Here is a 19,929-nt window from a genome sequence, read left to right on the forward strand (position 1 = left end):
TTAGGCCCCACCAAAAAAAAAGCCTCTGTTCTTTATATAATTTTAAAAAAACAAAAAAATTATTTTTTTTAAAAAAAAAAAAAAAAAAAAAACAACCTAGGGCTGGCTGGTTAGCTCAATTGGTTAGAGTGCAGCACGGTGTTATAACACCAAGGTCAGGGGTTCAGATCCCCACACCAGCCAGCTTCAAAAAAAATTATTTCTATATAGAACAAAGAACAAATATTATCAAAAAGTAAACCTTATGACCTACACAAAGAAAACACTGCTTAACACTGCCAGTTCAGTCATCCGAAGGGTTATTCTTTTAGAGTTTTACAATTTAGCCTGCATTCCTTTTCCCTAAGTAACACTTCTTTTCTATTCAGGCTGCATCAATTGCAGTGATGTTGGCATGTTTTTGGCCAGAGAGATTTTCATCCACATAAGAATGATGTCTTTGAATCACAAATAAAAACTGCTTCAAGAAAACTAACCTAAATTGTTGAAAGCACTCTATTAATAAGGGAGTAACCTACATCTAATAAAAGAGAATCCACATACAATCTGGCTTCCTGTTAAGTTTCTAAAACCATCTCCTACTACATTCCTGCTCATTCACTCCATTCCACCCACCCAGCTTCCTCACTGTTTTTGAACACATAAAGCACATTCTTGTCTTATATCCTTTATATTTCCTGTGCCCTTTGCCTGGAATACTTTTCTTACAGATTTGAATAGGTCACTCAGAGAGGCCGAACCTAATCACCCTATTAAAAACTGGAACTACTCTTCACCAAATACTATTCCTTTCCCTGTTTTATTTTTCTTCGCAAACCTCATTAACTACCTTATTTATTTATTTAATCACCTCTATTTGCCCACCAAAATATAAGTTCCATGATAGCAAAGATTTTTCTCTGTTTTTGTCCACCAATATATCTCCAGCCCTTGAAACAATGCCTAGCACACAGTACACTCGATAAATATGTATAGATGTGTTGATCAATTTTTTAAAAATATGTACTGAATGAATTTTATATTACTTGTCTGGCTCATTTAATAAGCATCTGTTTCCTTCTGATCTGCTTTACTATTTTGTCCAAATCTACTGCTTGAACTCAACCTCTCGTTTATAAAAACAATTCAGTTAAACAAACAATAGAAAGAAGCAACGCCTCCTCTTTTTCTCAAATGTATTTTCTCAATATATAAAGGAGCCTTCTTTGTGCCTTGATTGTACTGATAGGCTGAGGAAGGGGCAGAAATAATGGTAGAATAACAGGACAGAATTAATAGAATGTCAGCTGCTGGTGACCATCACCACCCACCCCTCTTTTCAGCTTCAGCCAGAAGGGACCTCAGGAGGCAGGGTTCCCCTCCCAGACTGGAGTGCCTAGACGAAGGCCACAAAGAAAATCAATCAGAAATGTTAGCCCTCTCATGTTCCATCAACTTGCCAACCACCACCTACTTGTAAAAGATCTGAGTTTTGCTCAGATTTTAACAGCCCTTTACATTCCGCCCCACTGTGTCTGAATATGGAAAGAAGGGAGCCCCTATGTAGGCAGACACCTCTAATAAGCACTGACTTACGCTGTGAGTAGAGCAGGATTTGAAACTCCAGAAGAGCACAAGTAAAAAGCTGAAACACATTCTCCACCCCAAGCAGTTCAAAGACCTCTCTGACAGGAAAGTCAAATAGGGGAAGCTCGTTGGTACTTGGTCTCTGGCAAATTATTGGCCCATAGACCCCAGAAAACTTCAAAGACCGGCCAGGAGGTGGGAGTGGCACCTCATAGAGTACATTGTATATGTAGCTCTCAAGGGGCAGTGGAGGGGGCTGAGGTGAAGTGACTGCCTGGTGGAGTTGCTCCAACACATTCCGACATGCCTTCATGAAGGACATGGGTGTGATGAGGCAGATGCACTTAGAGACGTAGAGAGTGTCCCGGCTAATGTCATAGGAGTTGAAGCGTTGCAGTTTGGTCCCAGGAGTGCATTCACCATCCTCCATGCTACTCTGGTCTTGGCCATCAGCAGGGGGAGCATGTAGAACATCATATTCAGCATTGTGCATGTGGTAGAGGGTCTGCATTGCACTGCAGATCTGCTTGCTAGTCACCTCTTCATAAAACGTGAGGGCAAACCCAAATGTTCGAGAGCCATCCTCCCTTGTGATAATAAAAGCGTGGAACTGAGGCTCCCTGGGATCAGCCTGGGTCTTGAATGCCAGCCCTTTGGGCATGCAGAGCTGCAAAAGACAAGGCAACAAACAGTGAGAACCCTCACTGCTGATCCTCTTTTCAGAACACCATCACTATCTTTATCTATCTATCTATCTATCTATCTATCTATCTATCTATCTATCTATCTATCTATCTATCTATCTATCTATCTATCTATCTATCTACTATCTATAGAGCGTTTACTATCTATCTATCTATCTATCTATCTATCTATCTATAGAGCGTTTACTATGCTGGGTATGTATCTGCCCTAAAGCTCTCCCTTTCTAAAGCAAAATACACAAGTAAATAAAATTATAATGTAGTCATCAGGGCTATACAGAAGTAAATACAAAGTACTAGGGAACACAGAACAGACAACTTGGCCTTGGAATATCAGAAAAAGCTTCAGAAATGTGATTATGCTAGATTTCATCAGGTAGAAAAGGGAACGAAGGGTATTTCAGGGACAGGAAGAAAATGCACAAAGATATGGAGATAAAAGAAAGCCTGGAGAATTTAGGAACTGGTAGGTGGTTAACCATAACAAGCATGAGAGAGAGTAAGATATGTATTAGATGATGCTAGAAATATATCTAAATACCAGAGAGATGCAAATCCATACCTAAAATTTAACTTTATTATTACATAGTTTTAGACTCTACCAGATCACAAAATTCCATCATCAATAAAACCTTCTCTTTTCACATCAAAAAGGGTGCTCATTTCATATAAAACAAGGAGATGACATAATCAGGATAAAGACGTAATTTTTTTCACTTTAACTCAGGTGAGTTATATAAATAAACTTGGATAGTTAACCAAACTGACCTGAATCAATCAGTCCCCACTTCCTAGTTTTACACAACTCTAGCTGTACAAACAGCCTGGTTTAACAAATATAAGAACCTACATTATGTTATACCCATTAGCCTTGAACTTGACTTCCCAAAGCCTAAGTATTTCTAGGATATAGCACATTACAATGAAAGAAGCACTGGACTAGGAATCATAAAACTTAATGCTAAGACTCACCTGTGAAATGATGATAATACGATTTGGTTTACTCTGCCTACTTCACAGGATTACTCTGTGCATCAAACAAGATCATTCTCTAAAAACCATACAGTGCTATTAAAAATGTAACAGAGGGGCCGGCCCAGTGGCGCACTGCTACACTGCGCCGCTTGTGAGCGCGGTGGCGCTCCCGCCGAGGGTTCGGATCCCACATACAGACCGGTTCCCGCTCACTGGCTGAGCGAGGTGCAGGTGCAGCCCCGAGGGTTGCGATCCCGTTGCCGGTCCCGGTCCGGTACGGGCGCGACACTGAGGGTTGCGATCCGTTGCCGGACACGAAAAAAAAAAAAAAAAAAAGTAACAGAGGCAGTACAAAGATGTGGTTAAGAGCAGAGGTCTGGAGCCAGACCTATAGCATTTAAACTCCGGCTTGACTGTTAGTCATGTGACCTTGAACCCATTACTTAACCTCTCTGGATCTCAGTATCCTCGTCTATAAATTATGCACGTGTGTGTGTGTGTGTGTGTGTGTGTGTGTGTGTTTGTGTACTTAATATTACTTACATAAGAAGTATTGTAAGGATTAAATGAGTTACTTCATGTAAAATGCTTACTGGAGTGCCTAGCACAAGGTGAATATTCAATAAAGTTTAGCTTATTCACAGTAGTATTCTTCTACATAAGATTTTTAAATGCTGTCTTATCTAAAATTATGATGATACAAAAATACCCATTTCTACCATATTACTCAGGTATGTACAATGCAGAATGAGAGAAAACTTTTTAAAACATCACTCACCATGTAACCTCAATGCAATAAGCAATCAGTCACTCAATACCACAAAATAAGTTCACCGGCCCAATACTACATACTCATATCTGTCTGACACAATAGAAACACATTGTGACTTTTAGCATATTTGATATATTTGGAATATTTTATATATTGACCAAAATGTAGAATTATGAACAATATACATTAAATCCCTTCTTCAAAAGTTATTTGTATTTGGTGAGACTTGGTATCCCAGCCAAATTGCACAATCCTACTATAAATTACTCTGTAAGTTATCTCACACTTGTAGCTAATAAATACTAACCATTCCCACTGCATCTTGGTCAAAGGGATTCCATTCTACATTCTCAGGATATCGTGCAAGGACCTTAGACTTGAATGTTCGTCTCAATGGTGTCTGCTCAAAATTTTCTCCTGTAAGAAAAAGAATGAGGCAAATCATCTCCACAAAGTTAAATCACAGGGTTATGAACATCTAAGCTTAGGAGTCCAGCAAGGTACAGAAATGAAGGCAAGAGGGTTAGTATGCCAACCATCTAAGAATAGGAAAGGCAATAAAGTTATTAGGTCAGTAAAGAAGCTGAAAAAGTGTAGCATGGTTAATACTGGACACCACTAGCTGTCTTTGCTTTTTCTTCAAAATGAAATTATTACTACAAATCCAACAGTTAATTTTCTTGGGAGAAAGAAGAGAAAGCACAAGTAATGTAAAGGATTGTATCCATCTCTTATTCCACATTTAATTTGTTTAAAGTCAACTGAGGGGCCGGCCCGGTGGCACACTGGACAGTGTGCCGCTTGGGAGTGCAGCGGTGCTCCCGCCGAGGGTTCAGATCCCATGTGGAGACCGGTTCCCGCTCACTGGCTGAGCGCGGTGCGGGCGCAACACCGAGGGTTGCGATCCCGTTGCCAGTCCCTGGTACGGGCGCAACACTGAGGGTTGCGATCCCATTACCGGTCAGTAAAAAAGACAAAAAGGAAAAAAAAATAAATGAAGTCAACTGAAAACATCATAGAAGCATAAATTATTTTAAATTCAGGATAAACTGTGCATTTCTATGATCTCTGAAAAAAACAGTGACTAAAATATATAAGAACATTAAGAAAACAGATTAAAGGCTAAATCTAATGAGCTATTTTGTCAATTCAGAATAATTTTAAATTTCTGGAATTCTCCTTTGTATCCCCCTTCTCCCTCCTAAAAACCACTAAAGTACATTGAAATCAGAACATTTAAACAAAGAGAGAAAAAACCAAAGAACCCTGGGCCGGCCCGGTGGTGCACTGGAGAGTGCGCCGCTTGGGAGTGCGGCGGCGCTCCCACCAAGGGTTCGGATCCCATGTGGAGACCGGTTCCCGCTCACTGGCTGAGCGTGGTGCGGGCGCAACACCAAGGGTTGCGATCCCGTTGCCAGTCCCCGGTACGGGTGCGACACCGAGGGTTGCGATCCCATTACCGGTCAGTAAAAAAAAACAAAAAACCAAAGAACCCACCACCTAGAGAGATACAAATCTGAAAAATCTACTGGTCAAAAAAGGCCCAAGAAAGTTAGAAGGTCAAAGGGTACAAAATGCCACTGGAGAGACATATATTTAAGAACCACCAGAAAGCTTTGAGTGTTCTCAATTTTGTTGTTTTTACCTTCAGTTGTACTTGAAATGAAAGGACTGGCACCATTCCTGGCTTTAGAAGCCTGTATGTACTGGCATAATGCTATATGATAAATGAAATAACAGAATATTACAATAAAGCAGTGTTAGTCAACTTTTTGACCATGACTCCAGTACAGAATACATTTTACATCATGAAGCAATAAACACACACGTGTATATATAAATTTATCTAAAACAAAAATTTCACAAAATACTTACCCTTACTATATAAGGGGGTCTTCAAAAAGTTTATGGAAAGATTTGTATTATTGTTTAATCCCATTTTTCCATGAACTTTTTGATGTACCCTCATATATCATCATGCCTGCTCATATTTGCTATTCTATACCATTAAAACAAAAAATGCTGATTGCAGACCTATTAATGGTCACAATCCATAGCTTGAAAAACATTACAATAAGTTATAATAGAATGAAGAGCTCAACCAGAATCAAGTTACTATAAAGTCACTAGAGCTTTATCCAAATATTGCCCCAAATATTGCTTTTCCTAAGGGGTTAGGGGGAGGGAGACAAATTAAATGCACCTAATAGTTCAAACAAATAAATGTAGTAGCTGTCACAGAAAAATATATGAGAAACATGATCAAGGACAACTCAATTGAATTCTATATTTGTTTACTGAGTATTCATGTTATGTAAGAGACTTAGGTACAGTGGGGGATAGAGATAAACCAGACAAAGCACCTACCCTCAAAGATCTTAATGCCAAATATACAGAAAAAAGAATATACACAAATAACCATTTCAAACGGAGGTTATTATCTGGGAGGCCTATGTGGTCTAACCATTCAGAGTGCACTTGCAAACAATCCTGTTCTTGTGCTCTAGTTGATAGAATAAATTCTGTTCCAACTTTGGTTTTTCTAAGTTGATTTGAGACCCAAAGGAGCTGGTGATTATTAAGGAAGGTACATTCTTCACCATCACAGGATGAGATACTCCTACAGTCAGGAAGTCCTTCACCCTAAATCATCCCAGAGGTACCTCAAAAGTTTATTAAAAAAGAAAAAGTTTATAATAATAAGCCACCTGTTCCAGAAACAAATAATAATTCCAGTCAGAAATGTACTGCTTTTATAACTAAAATCTCTTCTCCATTTTCTCTGAGGTTTTGTCCATCTTCCGAAACAGCAGCCTACTTAATCATAATTTTCAACTTCTGACAAGATGCAACCTTCTTCCTCTTTGTAAAGCAAGTATCACAATTTCAGTTCCCCTCATTTCTTGATCTCTTCTTGCAAACTGATTCTTCTGAAGCTTTCTTTTCAAGCAAATTTCATCTCTCAAAATACATTCGGTAATCTTCGCTAAAGAAGATTGGCAAAATAAGGAGGCAGCTGGCAATAGCGGCTGTAACAAAGGCCTATGGCTTACTTAGAGGTAGTCTCGGAGCGCTGGGTAACACCTGCAAAGAGCCAACCGTGGCAAGCCTGCCCTCACTGTACAAAGTAATTAAGCAGCAAGCAGCTGACATAATGAGCTTGACTACAGTCTGAAATTCTCGACAACATATTTGTAAATTGCATTCAAGTTCTAAGAGAAGATAACAATTTCTTCCTCCTAAGCTTCTTCACTTTTTATTGTCAGTTTGCTCATTTCTTCCTAATTAGGCTAGAAAATCCCCTCAGTAAAAACCATGAAATATCTGAACATACACACGAATCAGGGCAGTTACCACTGTCCTATATGAAAGCCTTTGGAGAAAGATGTTTTCCTAAGCTGGCTATAAGATGTCCCCCAAAACATGATGAACATTCAGAGGATGGAATAGGGGACTGTTTAAGGGGAGAATTTTAAACAACCTGTGAAATGAAGAATGGAGCCAGAAGTGAGCATGACAAGCTGATCAAGTGTGGACAAACAGCAGGGAGAGGCTGTGAGTCACAGGGAGAAGTGGTCATTACAGCCTCTTTCCCCACCATTACCTCTCCCATTTTGCCCCTTCTTAAACAAGCTGAGGGAAGAAAAGTCAGACTTTTCTTTAAATAAGACTGGACTAGTAGCAGGAGCAGAATAGTTTCACTGTAAGGGGAAAGGAGGTATATAGAGGAAAGAGGGCCCTAAGAATGAATCATATTCATTTCGGCCACACAACAAAGAGTTATCAGAAAGGTAATAGAAGAAGGGCGTTCCCAAATCTAAGATTTTTTTATTGAAACAATTCAATTTTTCATCATTTACTGAAGCCTGAGTTTTAAGAATAAGCAGTAAGAAAACTCATGCCTCAGAAACACCTACATAGATCCACCTCCTGAAACCTGTGTATCACAGGTACCTTAAACCCTCAATTATTTAGACCTTTGGAAATTCACACAATATTAGGAATATGATATCACAACAACTGCACTACTGTCCTAAAAATAACAGCTAATTCTTTGTCCAAAACATATAGAGTATGCAAACATAAGCAGGTCTGGATATAAGAACTAAAGCCCATTTCTAACAGCAACTTAAAAATTAGTCAACTAGATGTTGGTCTATCTTTGTGAACATGCCTCTAGTAAAGTACACTTCAGATAAATCGTAACAGATTTTTTTTAAAGCCTGCATGCCTTACAAGGACTTCTAATGGGTTCTTCATTTATCTGTTCTGCTTTGAACAAGCCAGAAACAACTGACATTTGTATTGCTATTAGGCTGCTGGTACTAACTTGTTTTGAATAACCCTAAATGGGGGATGCTTATGCTGGGAAGCTTCAAAGGAACCTCTGAATTCTCTAAAATGGCTGATAAAATTTTGCGTGAAAATATGTACATTTTTCTGAGGAGAGAACCAGAATTTTCATCAGATTCTCAAAGGGTTCCATGACCTCAAAAAGTTAGAAACCACAGCTCCCAATGTTTCTCCTAATTTGGGTAGGAAACATTTGACCATTTACAAATTAACCTAATTTGGGGCTAGGGTGGGAGGGTGGCTGGCCAGTTCAAGCAATCAAACCCTGGACCTTGGTGTTATCAGCACCACACTCTAACCACCTAACTAGCCTACATTTTTTCCCCCTGAGTTTTAAAAAAGATTTTTTTTTATTTACAAATTAACATAAATGGACAGGTTTTCATATAGGCTAAAACATACACACTACTAAATAATTGCTTTCCAAGTTGATGCTGACTTAAGTTAGGACATTATTTTCTCCTTTCCTACCATGAGAAGTCTATGTTGATTAGATACAAAATTCTCTCTTTTTTTTTTTTTTTTTTTTTTTTTAACCGGTAAGGGGATCTTAACCCTTGACTTGGTGTTGTCAGCACCACGCTCACCCAGTGAGCAAACCGGCCATCCCTATATGGGATCCGAACCCGGGGCCTTGGTGTTATCAGCACCGCACTCTCCCGAGTGAGCCACAGGCCGGCCCAAAATTCTCTCTTTTTAAACATACACACAGGTGAGCAAGTTAAAAAAAAAAATGATCAGATCTTCAAAACTTCTACCTGAAGTGATCTGAAAGGTCTCATCAGAAATTTTTTGCCAAAATCTCAAAGTTGCACATTTATGGTAAATGTATTACATCTGTGGGAAATAATGATAGTTTTGAAATGGTGAAGGCAGATATGAAAAGGTATATCCCAAACAGTTACCTGAGAGAGATCCATGTGATAAAACCTCAACCTAGTTTATGTTGAACTACTCCAGAACATAGTGCTATCTTAGACTTAAGCAAAATAAAATAACCATCATTTCTCAGGAAACTGTTTACGGGAGATATCTGTTGTATCTACATCCTGGATTAGATATACCAAATTAAAAAATGCATTTCAATTTCTAAACCTATCAGTAATCAAAGTTGAGATACATTTAACAAGCTTTACATAAAATTTGAAGTTTAAAAAAAAAAAAAAAAGGAGAAAAGGGCATTTTTATATCTGGCCCCTTGGAGGAGATGGAAAGTATAATATAAATATTTGTGAAACTACAACTGAAAAAAATTGATTTTGTCAACAGAATAATTTATATGTACTTGATAGAGGTTCTATTTCCAGTCCTGGCAAAGTAGTTCCTATCACATCAACTTTCCTGCAGACAACTATGAACTCAAGACAAAATATAAAAAAAAAACCTACTTAAAGGTACTAAAGAATGAAAAGCGGGCAGATTCTGAAGGAGTAAGGAGGATCAACACTTCAAAGAGGGAAATGAAACTGAGTGAGTTTCCCCTTTTTATGGCTTCTGGTCAGGCAAATTCCCTAACCCAATCTTTGCCATGAGAGGTGGCTAAAAGTCACATTAATAACCACAGTCTAAAAAGCCTGAAGAACCAGAGGACAAACTTTAAGGCAACCACAGTGGCTAGGAAATGAAGCATGGAGACTCCAGAGAGAACCAGAGAAAGGTAGCCCCAAAATCTATATAAACTATGTCTACAACCCTAGCTGATCCCTGAATCATGCATGCATGCAGCAGACCCCAAACAGACAAATTAGAGCTAAAGAAACTGAACTGAGATTTAATCTGCCACTCATTGCAGGTAAACAGTAAACAAAACAAACAAAAAAACAATGCTCTTTGGAGGGAGGTAACAGAATCCAGAGTCTCTACAACATATCACACCCAAAGTCAAGGTCCCAACACAAAATTGCTTGGCATATAAAGAAACAAAAATATGACCCATTCTCAAGAGAAGAGACAATCACTAGACCAACTGAGTTGACCCAAGTATTGGAATTAGCAGACAAGGACTTTAAAACAGCTATAATTGTAACAAATGAAAAAATAGATCTCAACAGAGAAACAGACACTATAATTCAGTGGAAGGGTTTAATAGCAGATTGGAGATGACAGCAGAGTTAGTGAACCTAAAAAGAGAACAACAAAACTTATCCACTCAGAAGAACACAGAGAAAAATTAAAGAGAAAGGATAGCGGGGGAGAGGACCTCAGATGTCTGTGGGGCAATAAGCCTAACACACAAATAATTGGAGTTCCAGAAGGAAAGTAGAGAGAATGGAAAACGATATTTGGAGAAAAAATGATCAGAAATTTCCCAAATCTGGTAATGTACAAATTCAAGAATCTCAGTGGACCCCAAGCAGGATAAATACCAAGAAAATAATACATAGGCCCATCACACTCAAATTGTTGGAAATGAAAGATAAGAAACAATGGAAGCCAGAAGACAAGGAACAACATCATACAAGCACTGAAAAAAAAAAAAAAAAAACCTGTCAACCAAGAATACTACAAACAGAAATATATTCTTCAAAAATAAAGGCAAAATAAAAACATTTTCAGGTAAAACAACACTAAGAAAATTCATTGCCAGCAGACCTGTACTAAAACAGTGAGAAAGCCCAGTCCCAATAGGTTACATATCATGTGGTTCCATTTATATTAACATTCTTGAAATGACAAAATTATAGAAATGGAGAACAGATTAGTGGTTGCCAGAGTTCAGGGATAGTGGGGGGTAAGGGGAAGTTGGGAGACTGCAGGGAAAGAAGGGAGGTGAGTGTGACTATAAAAGGTCAACACCAAGAATCCCTGTGGTGATGGAACTGTTTTGTTTTGTTTTTTGTCCTTTTTGAGACCAGCCGCACGGCACTCAGCCAGTGAGCACACCGGCCATCCCTAAAGAGGATCCGAACCCGCGGCGGGAGCACTGCTGTGCTCCCAGCACCGCACTCTCCCGAGTGCGCCACGGGCTCGGCCCTGGAACTGTTCTATATCTTGACTACATCAATGTCAATATCCGGGTTCTGACAGTATACTATAGTTTTACAAGATGTTACCATTGAGGGAAACTGGGTAACGTGCACAAGGTATCTCTCTGTATTATCTCTTACAACTGCAAATAAATCTACAATTATCTGAAATTTAAAAAAAAAATTTTAAGTAAATTTTTCTAATTAAAAAAAAAATTTTAATGTTTTGAACAACCTGTCAGCGTTTTAAAACAGAGGATGCAGGCAATAAATTTCAAGCATTCAAAGCTATACCATGAATAAACCTCTTTGAAGGCTGCTGGGCTCTCTCTCTTTTCCGGCCCAAGCAAGTGTTACATGGACTACCCCAGCTCACCACATCAACACCAATCTATAAGGTCTATTTCACATTATGTGAAGAAAGAGTTATGAAATTCTTTTTCTGTGGTGGATATGATCATGTTAATATGCCATCCTTCACATACTAACATTCTGGAATGTCCTAGAATTGATTCTGTTGGTGACCATGGTCACCAATTCAGTGCCACTCATTCTATAATCAGTTTACTTCCAGCACTAAAAGATGTCACTGTAGCTTTCCTGTTACAAACACTTCTGAAACAGACTGCCTACCACCACAGTATTGCTACCAATTCACATTTCTATTTTTGGTGCAAGGTGAAGAACCAGCTTGTTTTGTCTTCAACTCACTTGCTGCTGCAGCATTTCAATTCTCCCTATCTTCCTGATAATTTCTGAACCTCTGTTCAAATCAAAGCATATCTCCTGTCATCTTTGACTGATGGGGCACAGTGTAGGAAGAGAAAGGAATGCAAGATTCTAATTAAATGAGAATTAACCTTGCTATTACTTTTAGATGGCTACTATTTTTTTCTTTTTTTATTCCTCAGAAAAGCTTCATTTTTTAAATTTAGTTTTCTGACTCTGCGCTCGTGCCTTCAACACTTTCAAAATGATTTTCTGCTCCTCAATAAGGAAAGCATGCTTGATCCTGTCATGGAAAAATTTAGCACACATGGAGCCACCATAGGCCCTGCTGACATGTTTTTTCATTTTAGACAACCTCATAAGAACTTTAGGTCACACAGCCTGAATCCCCCGAAGTCTGCTTGGACACATGCCACAATTTTGTTGCTTTCCCAACCCTCTTGGTATAAAGGTAAATTATTATATTACCAGGGGTTCGGGACAGTCTAGTTTTGTTAGAGGCTGTATTGTATTGTAGGAAAGCCTACGACAGTGTGTCAGACGCTGGACCATTCTGAGTGCCTCTAGACGCCATCCCCAGAAGAAATAGATGACTACTTCATTACTACCAGCACTTTTTAATTAGAGACACCTTATACACACACACACTCACACACGCACGTGCATGCACATACACACTCACCATAAGGGCTACAGGGTTTTGGAAGCTATTGATCTCCTTCATCTCTTCTCTATGTGAAATTGAGGTAAATTTACAACTTGGCCCACATCATCAGCTGACTATGGTGCTCAGGAGTCAGACATTCACAAAGAGGTATCCAGAATGCAGGCAGTGAACTGCCCCCTACCCTGGACAGGCCACAAAGGCCTCTTCTAAAGCACTAACCCAGGAAATCTGCTCACCAGCCTTTTCAATAGAAAACCAAGGGAAATCATCTGTGACTCCAGCATTTTTCCCTTGAAGCAGACTTGCTCACTTCTTTCTCAACATATTGTCTTTGTCAGAAAACTTCAGGTTTACATATACAGCTATTACTTTTATTGATGTTTTGCCTCCTGCTTAGCATCTTTCAGGCACCACACCTAATCCAACTCACGTACCCAGTATTTCCAACATGGCTGAACTTCTCTTGCAACCAGTTTTAACACAGAGACTGGGATTTGAGAGCCTATCTAGACAGGACTGCTCCAAACCACAGCTAGGACAGAACTTTGATAGCAAAGACAATCATTTCTGTCAACTCTGCCAGCCTTTTAGACCAGTCGAATGCCCTGTAGGATACACATCTGTTGGGGTAACATCTCAAACTTAGATAATTTGCTCTGTTTACTGGATGATACAACAAGCTGTCAAATTCATGGTCATTTAAGCCAGTCTAAGGAACCTAATCCTGTGTTCTTTTCTAATTAATAAATTAGTTGGGTAGGTACACACTCTTCTGAATACAGTGTGAGCTCCCAGAAGCTATACATGTACACAGGCACTTTTCTCTAAGAGCTAGCCCCTCCAGAAAACTGGGTTTAGGTAAAACCACTTACTTCTCCAACTAAGAACTGGCAGGGGCCAAATCTGAACAATGGTTCCAATGCTCTCCTCAATACCAAATTTTAAAATAATCAGCCTACGTTAAGTCTGAGTGACTAGCCTAGAAGGTAGGAGACTGGTTAAGGTCCTACCTTGGCTACTTACTGATTGCATGACCGGAAACAATTTACTAAGTCTCATGAATCTCACTTTCCTCACCTGAAAGATTAAGCAGATGACTCACTAGTTGCTGATCTGTAAAGGTTTTTCCATGACTGTTGGGCCTAGAGCCTCCCAGAATGGAAATCTCACCATTTAAATATTTTTTTGTTTGTTTGGTTTTGGTTTTTTTCGGCTGCTGGCCAGAAGAGGGATCTGAACCCCTGACCTTGGTGTTATAACACCATGCTCTCACGAACTGAGCTAACCTGCCCGCCTGAAGGTTTAAGTTTTTGCTTGTATTTGGTGGCAGGCCGGTATGGAGATCCAAAGGAAATCCTACCTTCTAAACTTTCAGTGAGAACTGAAGACAAGCATTAGTTCTCCCTCTGCTGCCTCTTGCCTCTCTCCAAAATTCCACTCATTGGCTGAAACAATGGGGGGCGGGGGAGTGGCATAATCCCACAGAATGAGAGTGAATGTAGTAACAACAAAATTTTAGAAGCTGAAAAGAGAATGGATGGGTGGTTACTGACCGTAAATTTGAGAAACCTAAGATACAACGTAACCTCCAAAAAACTCAGGAACTTGTAGCATCAGGCACTTATAAAAGTAGGGATAAAGATGAGGCTAAAACAGACGGGTTGGTTGAAAGCCCATTTAAGAATAAGCAGGCATCAGCTGATGAATGGATAAATGAAATGTTGTATAACCATACAATGGAACATTTTTAAACCATAAAAAGAAATGAAGTACTGTTACATGCTATATCACAGACGAACCTTGAAAATATGCTAAGTGAATGAAGCCAGATACAGAAGACCACATAGTAAATGATTCCATTTATACGAAACGTCCAGAATAGGCATATCTATAGAGACAAAGTAGTTGCCAGGGGCTGAGAGAAGGGGAGAATTGGGACTAACTCCTAATAGATATACAGATTCTGTTTGGGATGATGACAATGTTCTGGAACTAGTTAGTAATGATGGTTGCAGAACACAGTGAATATACTAACAACCCACAGAAGTATACACTTTAAAATTTAAATTTATGTTATGCGAATTAGATCTCAATTTTTAAAAAAACAACAAGCTGGACCCCACCCCATTCCCATACCCTTCCCATTCCATGTGGCCTCCTCCATTCCAGAAGAAAACTGAAGTTTATTCTTTACAAAGGATAAATAAAAGAATAGGTAACTATACTTGGGATTACAGTTGAGGTATCAAGCAGCAACAGCTGGGAAACCACAGACACAGCTGAGAGCAAGGGTATCATTCTAAAAATAGGGAAATAAGAGAAATTTTACATGCTGAAGACCCCCAGTGCTCTTCCACTATTTAGTTCTCATAACTGGCAGCTAGGACTATGCCATCAAGGCATAGATTTGGAGGAGCATTTTCTGTGAGTCTAAACCAGGCCAAGAAAAAAGACCTAGACATACTGATGGTACAGGGAAGAAACTATGCAGCCATACCATTCTACAGTGAACATCTGTCACCAAACCCACCTATGTATACAGAGCTTCTGGTCAGCTTCTTGGTGCATTATTCTTAAATGCAAACAGACATCAGAGATGATGAAACATTTGTGAAAAGACTCTAAGATGAAAAAAAAACACCCCTTCCCAAAATAATTAATTAAAAAAATAAATAAAAGCAACCTTGAGGAAACAGAAATTATGCAGAAAAAAGAAGATATTTCTGAAAACACTATTGTAGGGCCTAGAAGCAACACTACCCCAGTAACAATGAGCACAACCAGCACAGATCTTAGTTTCTAATACCATTCTCCAATAAAAAGAACCAGGGCTCCTTAGAAAAATGGCTGGTTCTACAGCCAGAGCATGAATCATACAAGATGAGCCTAGAGTATCTTGCAGTGCCAGAAAGTAAAGAAGAGCTAAAAAAACAAACCCCTCAATGATGTGGGTACATCAAAGGGACACAAGAGCCAACTGAAAGATCTCCCAATGGCCAAAGCCAGAACAATTTGAATAACAAACTAAGGAGTTGAATTATAACCCAAAGTGTAAAATAAATATCCATGAGTCCATACTAACATAGTTTATTACATAAATAAATAGGTAGATAGAAGAAAGACAAATCTCCCATGCAGAATTCCAAATAATTCATGTAGACACTCTGCTCTCACAGAAGTGGGGTATAACATCCCACTCCTTAAATGTAAGGCTGTGCATAGTGACTTCCTTCCAAAGAGCACAATATGGGAAGGAGGAAAAAAGAGTAATTTTACATTGGAGAAACCTGACAAACACTACCAGGGTTATCAAGATTAATGTCAACAATGATAAGTCATGTTGATAGTATGTATCCTTGATATCATGAGAAGGGCACTTTACTTCTTGTGGCCCTCCTCCCGAAAAAGCCATAACCCCAGTCTAATCATGAGAAAAACATCACACATATCCCACTGAGGGACATTTCTACAAAATACCTAACCAATACTCTTCAGAACTTGAAAAGTCATCAAAAAACAAGGAAAGTCTGAGAAACTGTCATAGCTAAAAAGGGTCTAGGGCAACATGACAACTAAATGTAATGTATCCTAGATGCGATCCTAGAACAGAAAAATATTAGGCAAAAACTAGGAAAACCTATATAAAGTATGAACTTTAGTTAACAATATTGGTTCACTAATTGTGGCAAATGTACCATACTATGTAAGATGTTATTATTAGAGGAAACTGGGTGTGGGATACATGGGAACTCTCTGTACTATCTTTGCAACTTTTCTGTAAACTTAGAATAAAAATAAAAGATGTATTTAAAAAGTTTTAAAAATCATATTCTATTTAAAGAAAATATCCAGAATAAGCAAATCTATAGAAGACAGAAACTAGATTTGTGGTTTCCTGGGGTGAGGGGATACAGAGTGACTGCTAATGGGTACAAGGTTTGTTTTTGGACTGATGAACATATTCTAAAATGATGTTATGATGTGATTGCACAACTCTGTAAATACACTAAAACACAGTGAATTGTACACTTTAAGCAAGTGAACCTTATGGTATGAAATTATATCTCAATAAAGTTGTTTAAAAAACAAAAAGACAACAATGTAAGAAATTTGGCATGCTAGTAAAATATAGTCTTGCACTATCAGAACATGTGTCATTTCCAATAAAGTATCTTTTCCCACACAAAAAAATTACTATCATAAATATCCTCAGAGATAAAAGAAAATATTGTATATGTTAAACAAGAAGAGGATGTTATTTTAAAAGGACATTCAGAAAATAAAAACAAACCTGTGGAAATTAAAACAGTGTTAGAAAAATAACTCAAAAGAAGAGTGAAAAATTGATTTGAGGAAATATCAAATATCACCTTGAGTAAAGCAAAAAGAAATATTAGAAAAAAATATTTAAAAATTAGAGAGAGTCAGTCCTGGAGGCTTAGTATTCAACAAAACTGCCCAGAAATGAAAGTCATGAATTTTCAAATTGAAAGTGCTCCCCAGGGATCTAGCACAATAACTGAATACAGACCCACACCAAGACATATCACACTGAGGGCCGGCCCAGTGGCGCACTGGATAAGTGCGCCGCTTGGGAAGTGTGGCGGCGCTCCCGCCCGAGGGTTCGGATCCCACATACAGACCGGTTCCCGCTCACTGGCTGAGTGAGGCGCGGGGGCAACGCCGAGGGTTGCAATCCCGTTGCCGGTCCCCGGTCTGGTACGGGGGCAACACTGAGGGTTGCGATCCGTTGCCGGACACGGAAAAAGACAAAAAAAAAAAAAAAGACTTATCACACTGAAATTTCAGAATGCCAGGACAAAGAATATTCTGGAATTTTTAAGAAAGAAAGAAGTAATTACAAAGCACAGAGAATCTGCATAGAACTGGATGTCTCGGGCCAGCCCGGTGGCGCACTGGAGAGTGCGCCGCTTGGGAGTGCTGCGGCACTCCCGCCAAGGGTTCGGATCCCACATACAGAGTCCCATGTGGAGACCGGTTCCCACTCACTGGCTGAGCGCAGTGCGGGCGCAACACCGAGGGTTGCGATCCCGTTACCAGTCAGTAAAAAAGACAAAGAAAGGGGAAAAAAAAAGAACTGGATGTCTCAACAGCAACATTGGAAGCTAGAAGACAATGGAGCAGTCTTCAAAATTCTGAGAAAAAATTATTTCCAACTAGAATTCTATACTCAACCAAATTATCAATAAAAAGCAACATTGGAAGCTAGAAGACAATGGAGCAGTCTTCAAAATTCTGAGAAAAAATTATTTCCAACTAGAATTCTATACTCAACCAAATTATCAATAAAGTAAATAAAAGAAAGACATTTCAGACACTTAATCTCAAAAAACCTATTTTCTATGCATCCTTTCTCAGAAGGAATGTGCTCTGCCAAAACTAGAATTAACTAAGGAAAACATATAAGACGTATATGGAAAGCAGGAAATTGGATCCATCACAAGAGAGTGACAAAGGCTAACTCCAAGACAGAGTAATATCCCAAGATGTCCAAGATATCCTGAAGAGAGACAATGATTTGTTTTTCATTTTTTTTTTAAATTTGTGATTTATGACCTACTTACCTCAAAAAATAAGGCAGCATATAAGAAAAATCATACAAAAAAATTAAAAAACTGAAAGCAGGACAAAGAGCATTAAAAGAAGCAAAGAAATAAATGTGCTTAAGCTCCTATGGCATAACTTTTTATAAACTGCAAAAAATGATAGTTTGCTTACAATGTATAATATTTAAAAATAATTCAACATAGAAAAATTATGGATAGAAATACACAAAATATCGGGCCGGCCCGTGGCTCACTCGGGAGAGTGCGGTGCTGATAACACCAAGGCCCCGGGTTCGGATCCCATATAGGGATGACCGGTTCGCTCACTGGCTGAGCGTGGTGCTGACGACACCAAGTCAAGGGTAAAGATCCCCTTACCGGTCATCTTTTTAGAAAAAAAAGAAAAGAAAAGAAAAGAAAGAAGAGTGGGTTGGTGGCAAAGTGAGTGGGTTAAGGGGGGAATGGCTGCCAGAGCAAACGTGACCATAAAGTGAATGTGATTCAAGTCGACGAAGCGCATGGACAAAAATGCTTCCTGTGGCCAAATTGGGGCGATGTCTCTTTCCACTCCAGTGTAGAACAAACCTACACAAAATATTAAACATTGTTATATTACTTTTGGAAGGTGGAAGTATGGATGATCGTTATTTTTTTCTTTATACTTTTCTGTACTTTCTGAATTTCCTATAATGAGCATCTATAATCCCTATGATAAAGAGATTATACTAAAAAAATTCTCTCGAGCTGGTAAAGAAGAAATTTTTAAATAGGACTTAAGCAGAACTGAGGTTACCAGAGATGGGAAAGTGGGAAGGGAAGGCAGGGTTAGCAAGAAATTGGTAAAGGGCCACAAAAAATTATTACATTGTGTAATGCTGAATATACTAACTATCCTGATTTGAGCATCATATATTGCACACAGGTATTGATATTCAACGTGGTACCCCACAGATATGTACAATCGTTTTAATTACAAAATAAAATAAAATAAAAATAAACAAACTAGGATTTAGGACACTAAATTCCTAATTTTATACTCCAACAACTTGGTTAATTTAACATTATCAAAGTGTGTTGGGGCTCAGGACACACCACCCCAAAATATGACTATAGGTGACCAGATATGTCACCCCAAAATATACCACTGGCATATTTCCAGCTGCTTATCTTGAGAAACTGCAGACACAAGAGTAGTTCTGAAAAGCTGCCCTTATGTAATGGAAATTTACATCTATAAAGGAAATTTACAGTAGTAAAAGTATCTGTATTGAGAAGAGAGCTGCTTGCAGACAACTTTTAACTTTTATCACCTGACAAGACTTTTTATCTGCATAATCTTTATTCACCATACATTTCCTCCCCTCACCCACCCATAACTTGTCGCCACCACCTCCCAGAAGTCCCAAACCCCTATTTCTTTCTGCAGTTCAGGATGCTATAAAAGCTACAATCACCTGGCCCTTCTTCGAGTCTCATGTTTTGTGGGACTCCTGTGCATATGCATGTAATTAAAATGGTTTCTCTCTTGTTGATCTGTCTTATGTCAATTTAATTTGTAGCCCAGCCAAAGAACCTAGGAAGGTGGAAAGGAAGCCATTTTTCCCATTCCTACAAATAGAAGAATGCAGAC

The 19,929-nt window shown here is 38.8% G+C and overlaps 1 protein-coding gene and 1 pseudogene across 3 annotated transcripts in view; both read right to left on the reverse strand.

Annotated features, from left to right (window-relative positions):
- The window catches only part of DENND5A (DENN/MADD domain containing 5A), a 103,647-nt gene that overhangs the window by 56,365 nt on the left and 27,353 nt on the right, over nucleotides 1-19,929 (reverse strand). For 2 of the 3 annotated variants that reach the window (XM_008567787.1, XM_008567789.1), the window contains exons 2-4: nucleotides 5,663-5,734; nucleotides 4,325-4,434; nucleotides 1,576-2,233 (exon numbers count right to left, since the gene is read on the reverse strand). In XM_008567787.1, the coding sequence (XP_008566009.1) occupies nucleotides 1,576-2,233; nucleotides 4,325-4,327 (661 nt within the window). In that variant the 5' untranslated portion in view covers nucleotides 4,328-4,434; nucleotides 5,663-5,734. The remainder of the gene's footprint in view (nucleotides 1-1,575; nucleotides 2,234-4,324; nucleotides 4,435-5,662; nucleotides 5,735-19,929) is intronic. The other variant, XM_008567788.1, reaches the window with a different exon arrangement.
- On the reverse strand, nucleotides 12,255-12,617 carry LOC103586497 (annotated as a pseudogene).

This window comes from Galeopterus variegatus, unplaced genomic scaffold (assembly GCF_000696425.1).
Source record: "Galeopterus variegatus unplaced genomic scaffold, G_variegatus-3.0.2 Scaffold344, whole genome shotgun sequence".
Classification (NCBI taxonomy): domain Eukaryota; kingdom Metazoa; phylum Chordata; class Mammalia; order Dermoptera; family Cynocephalidae; genus Galeopterus; species Galeopterus variegatus.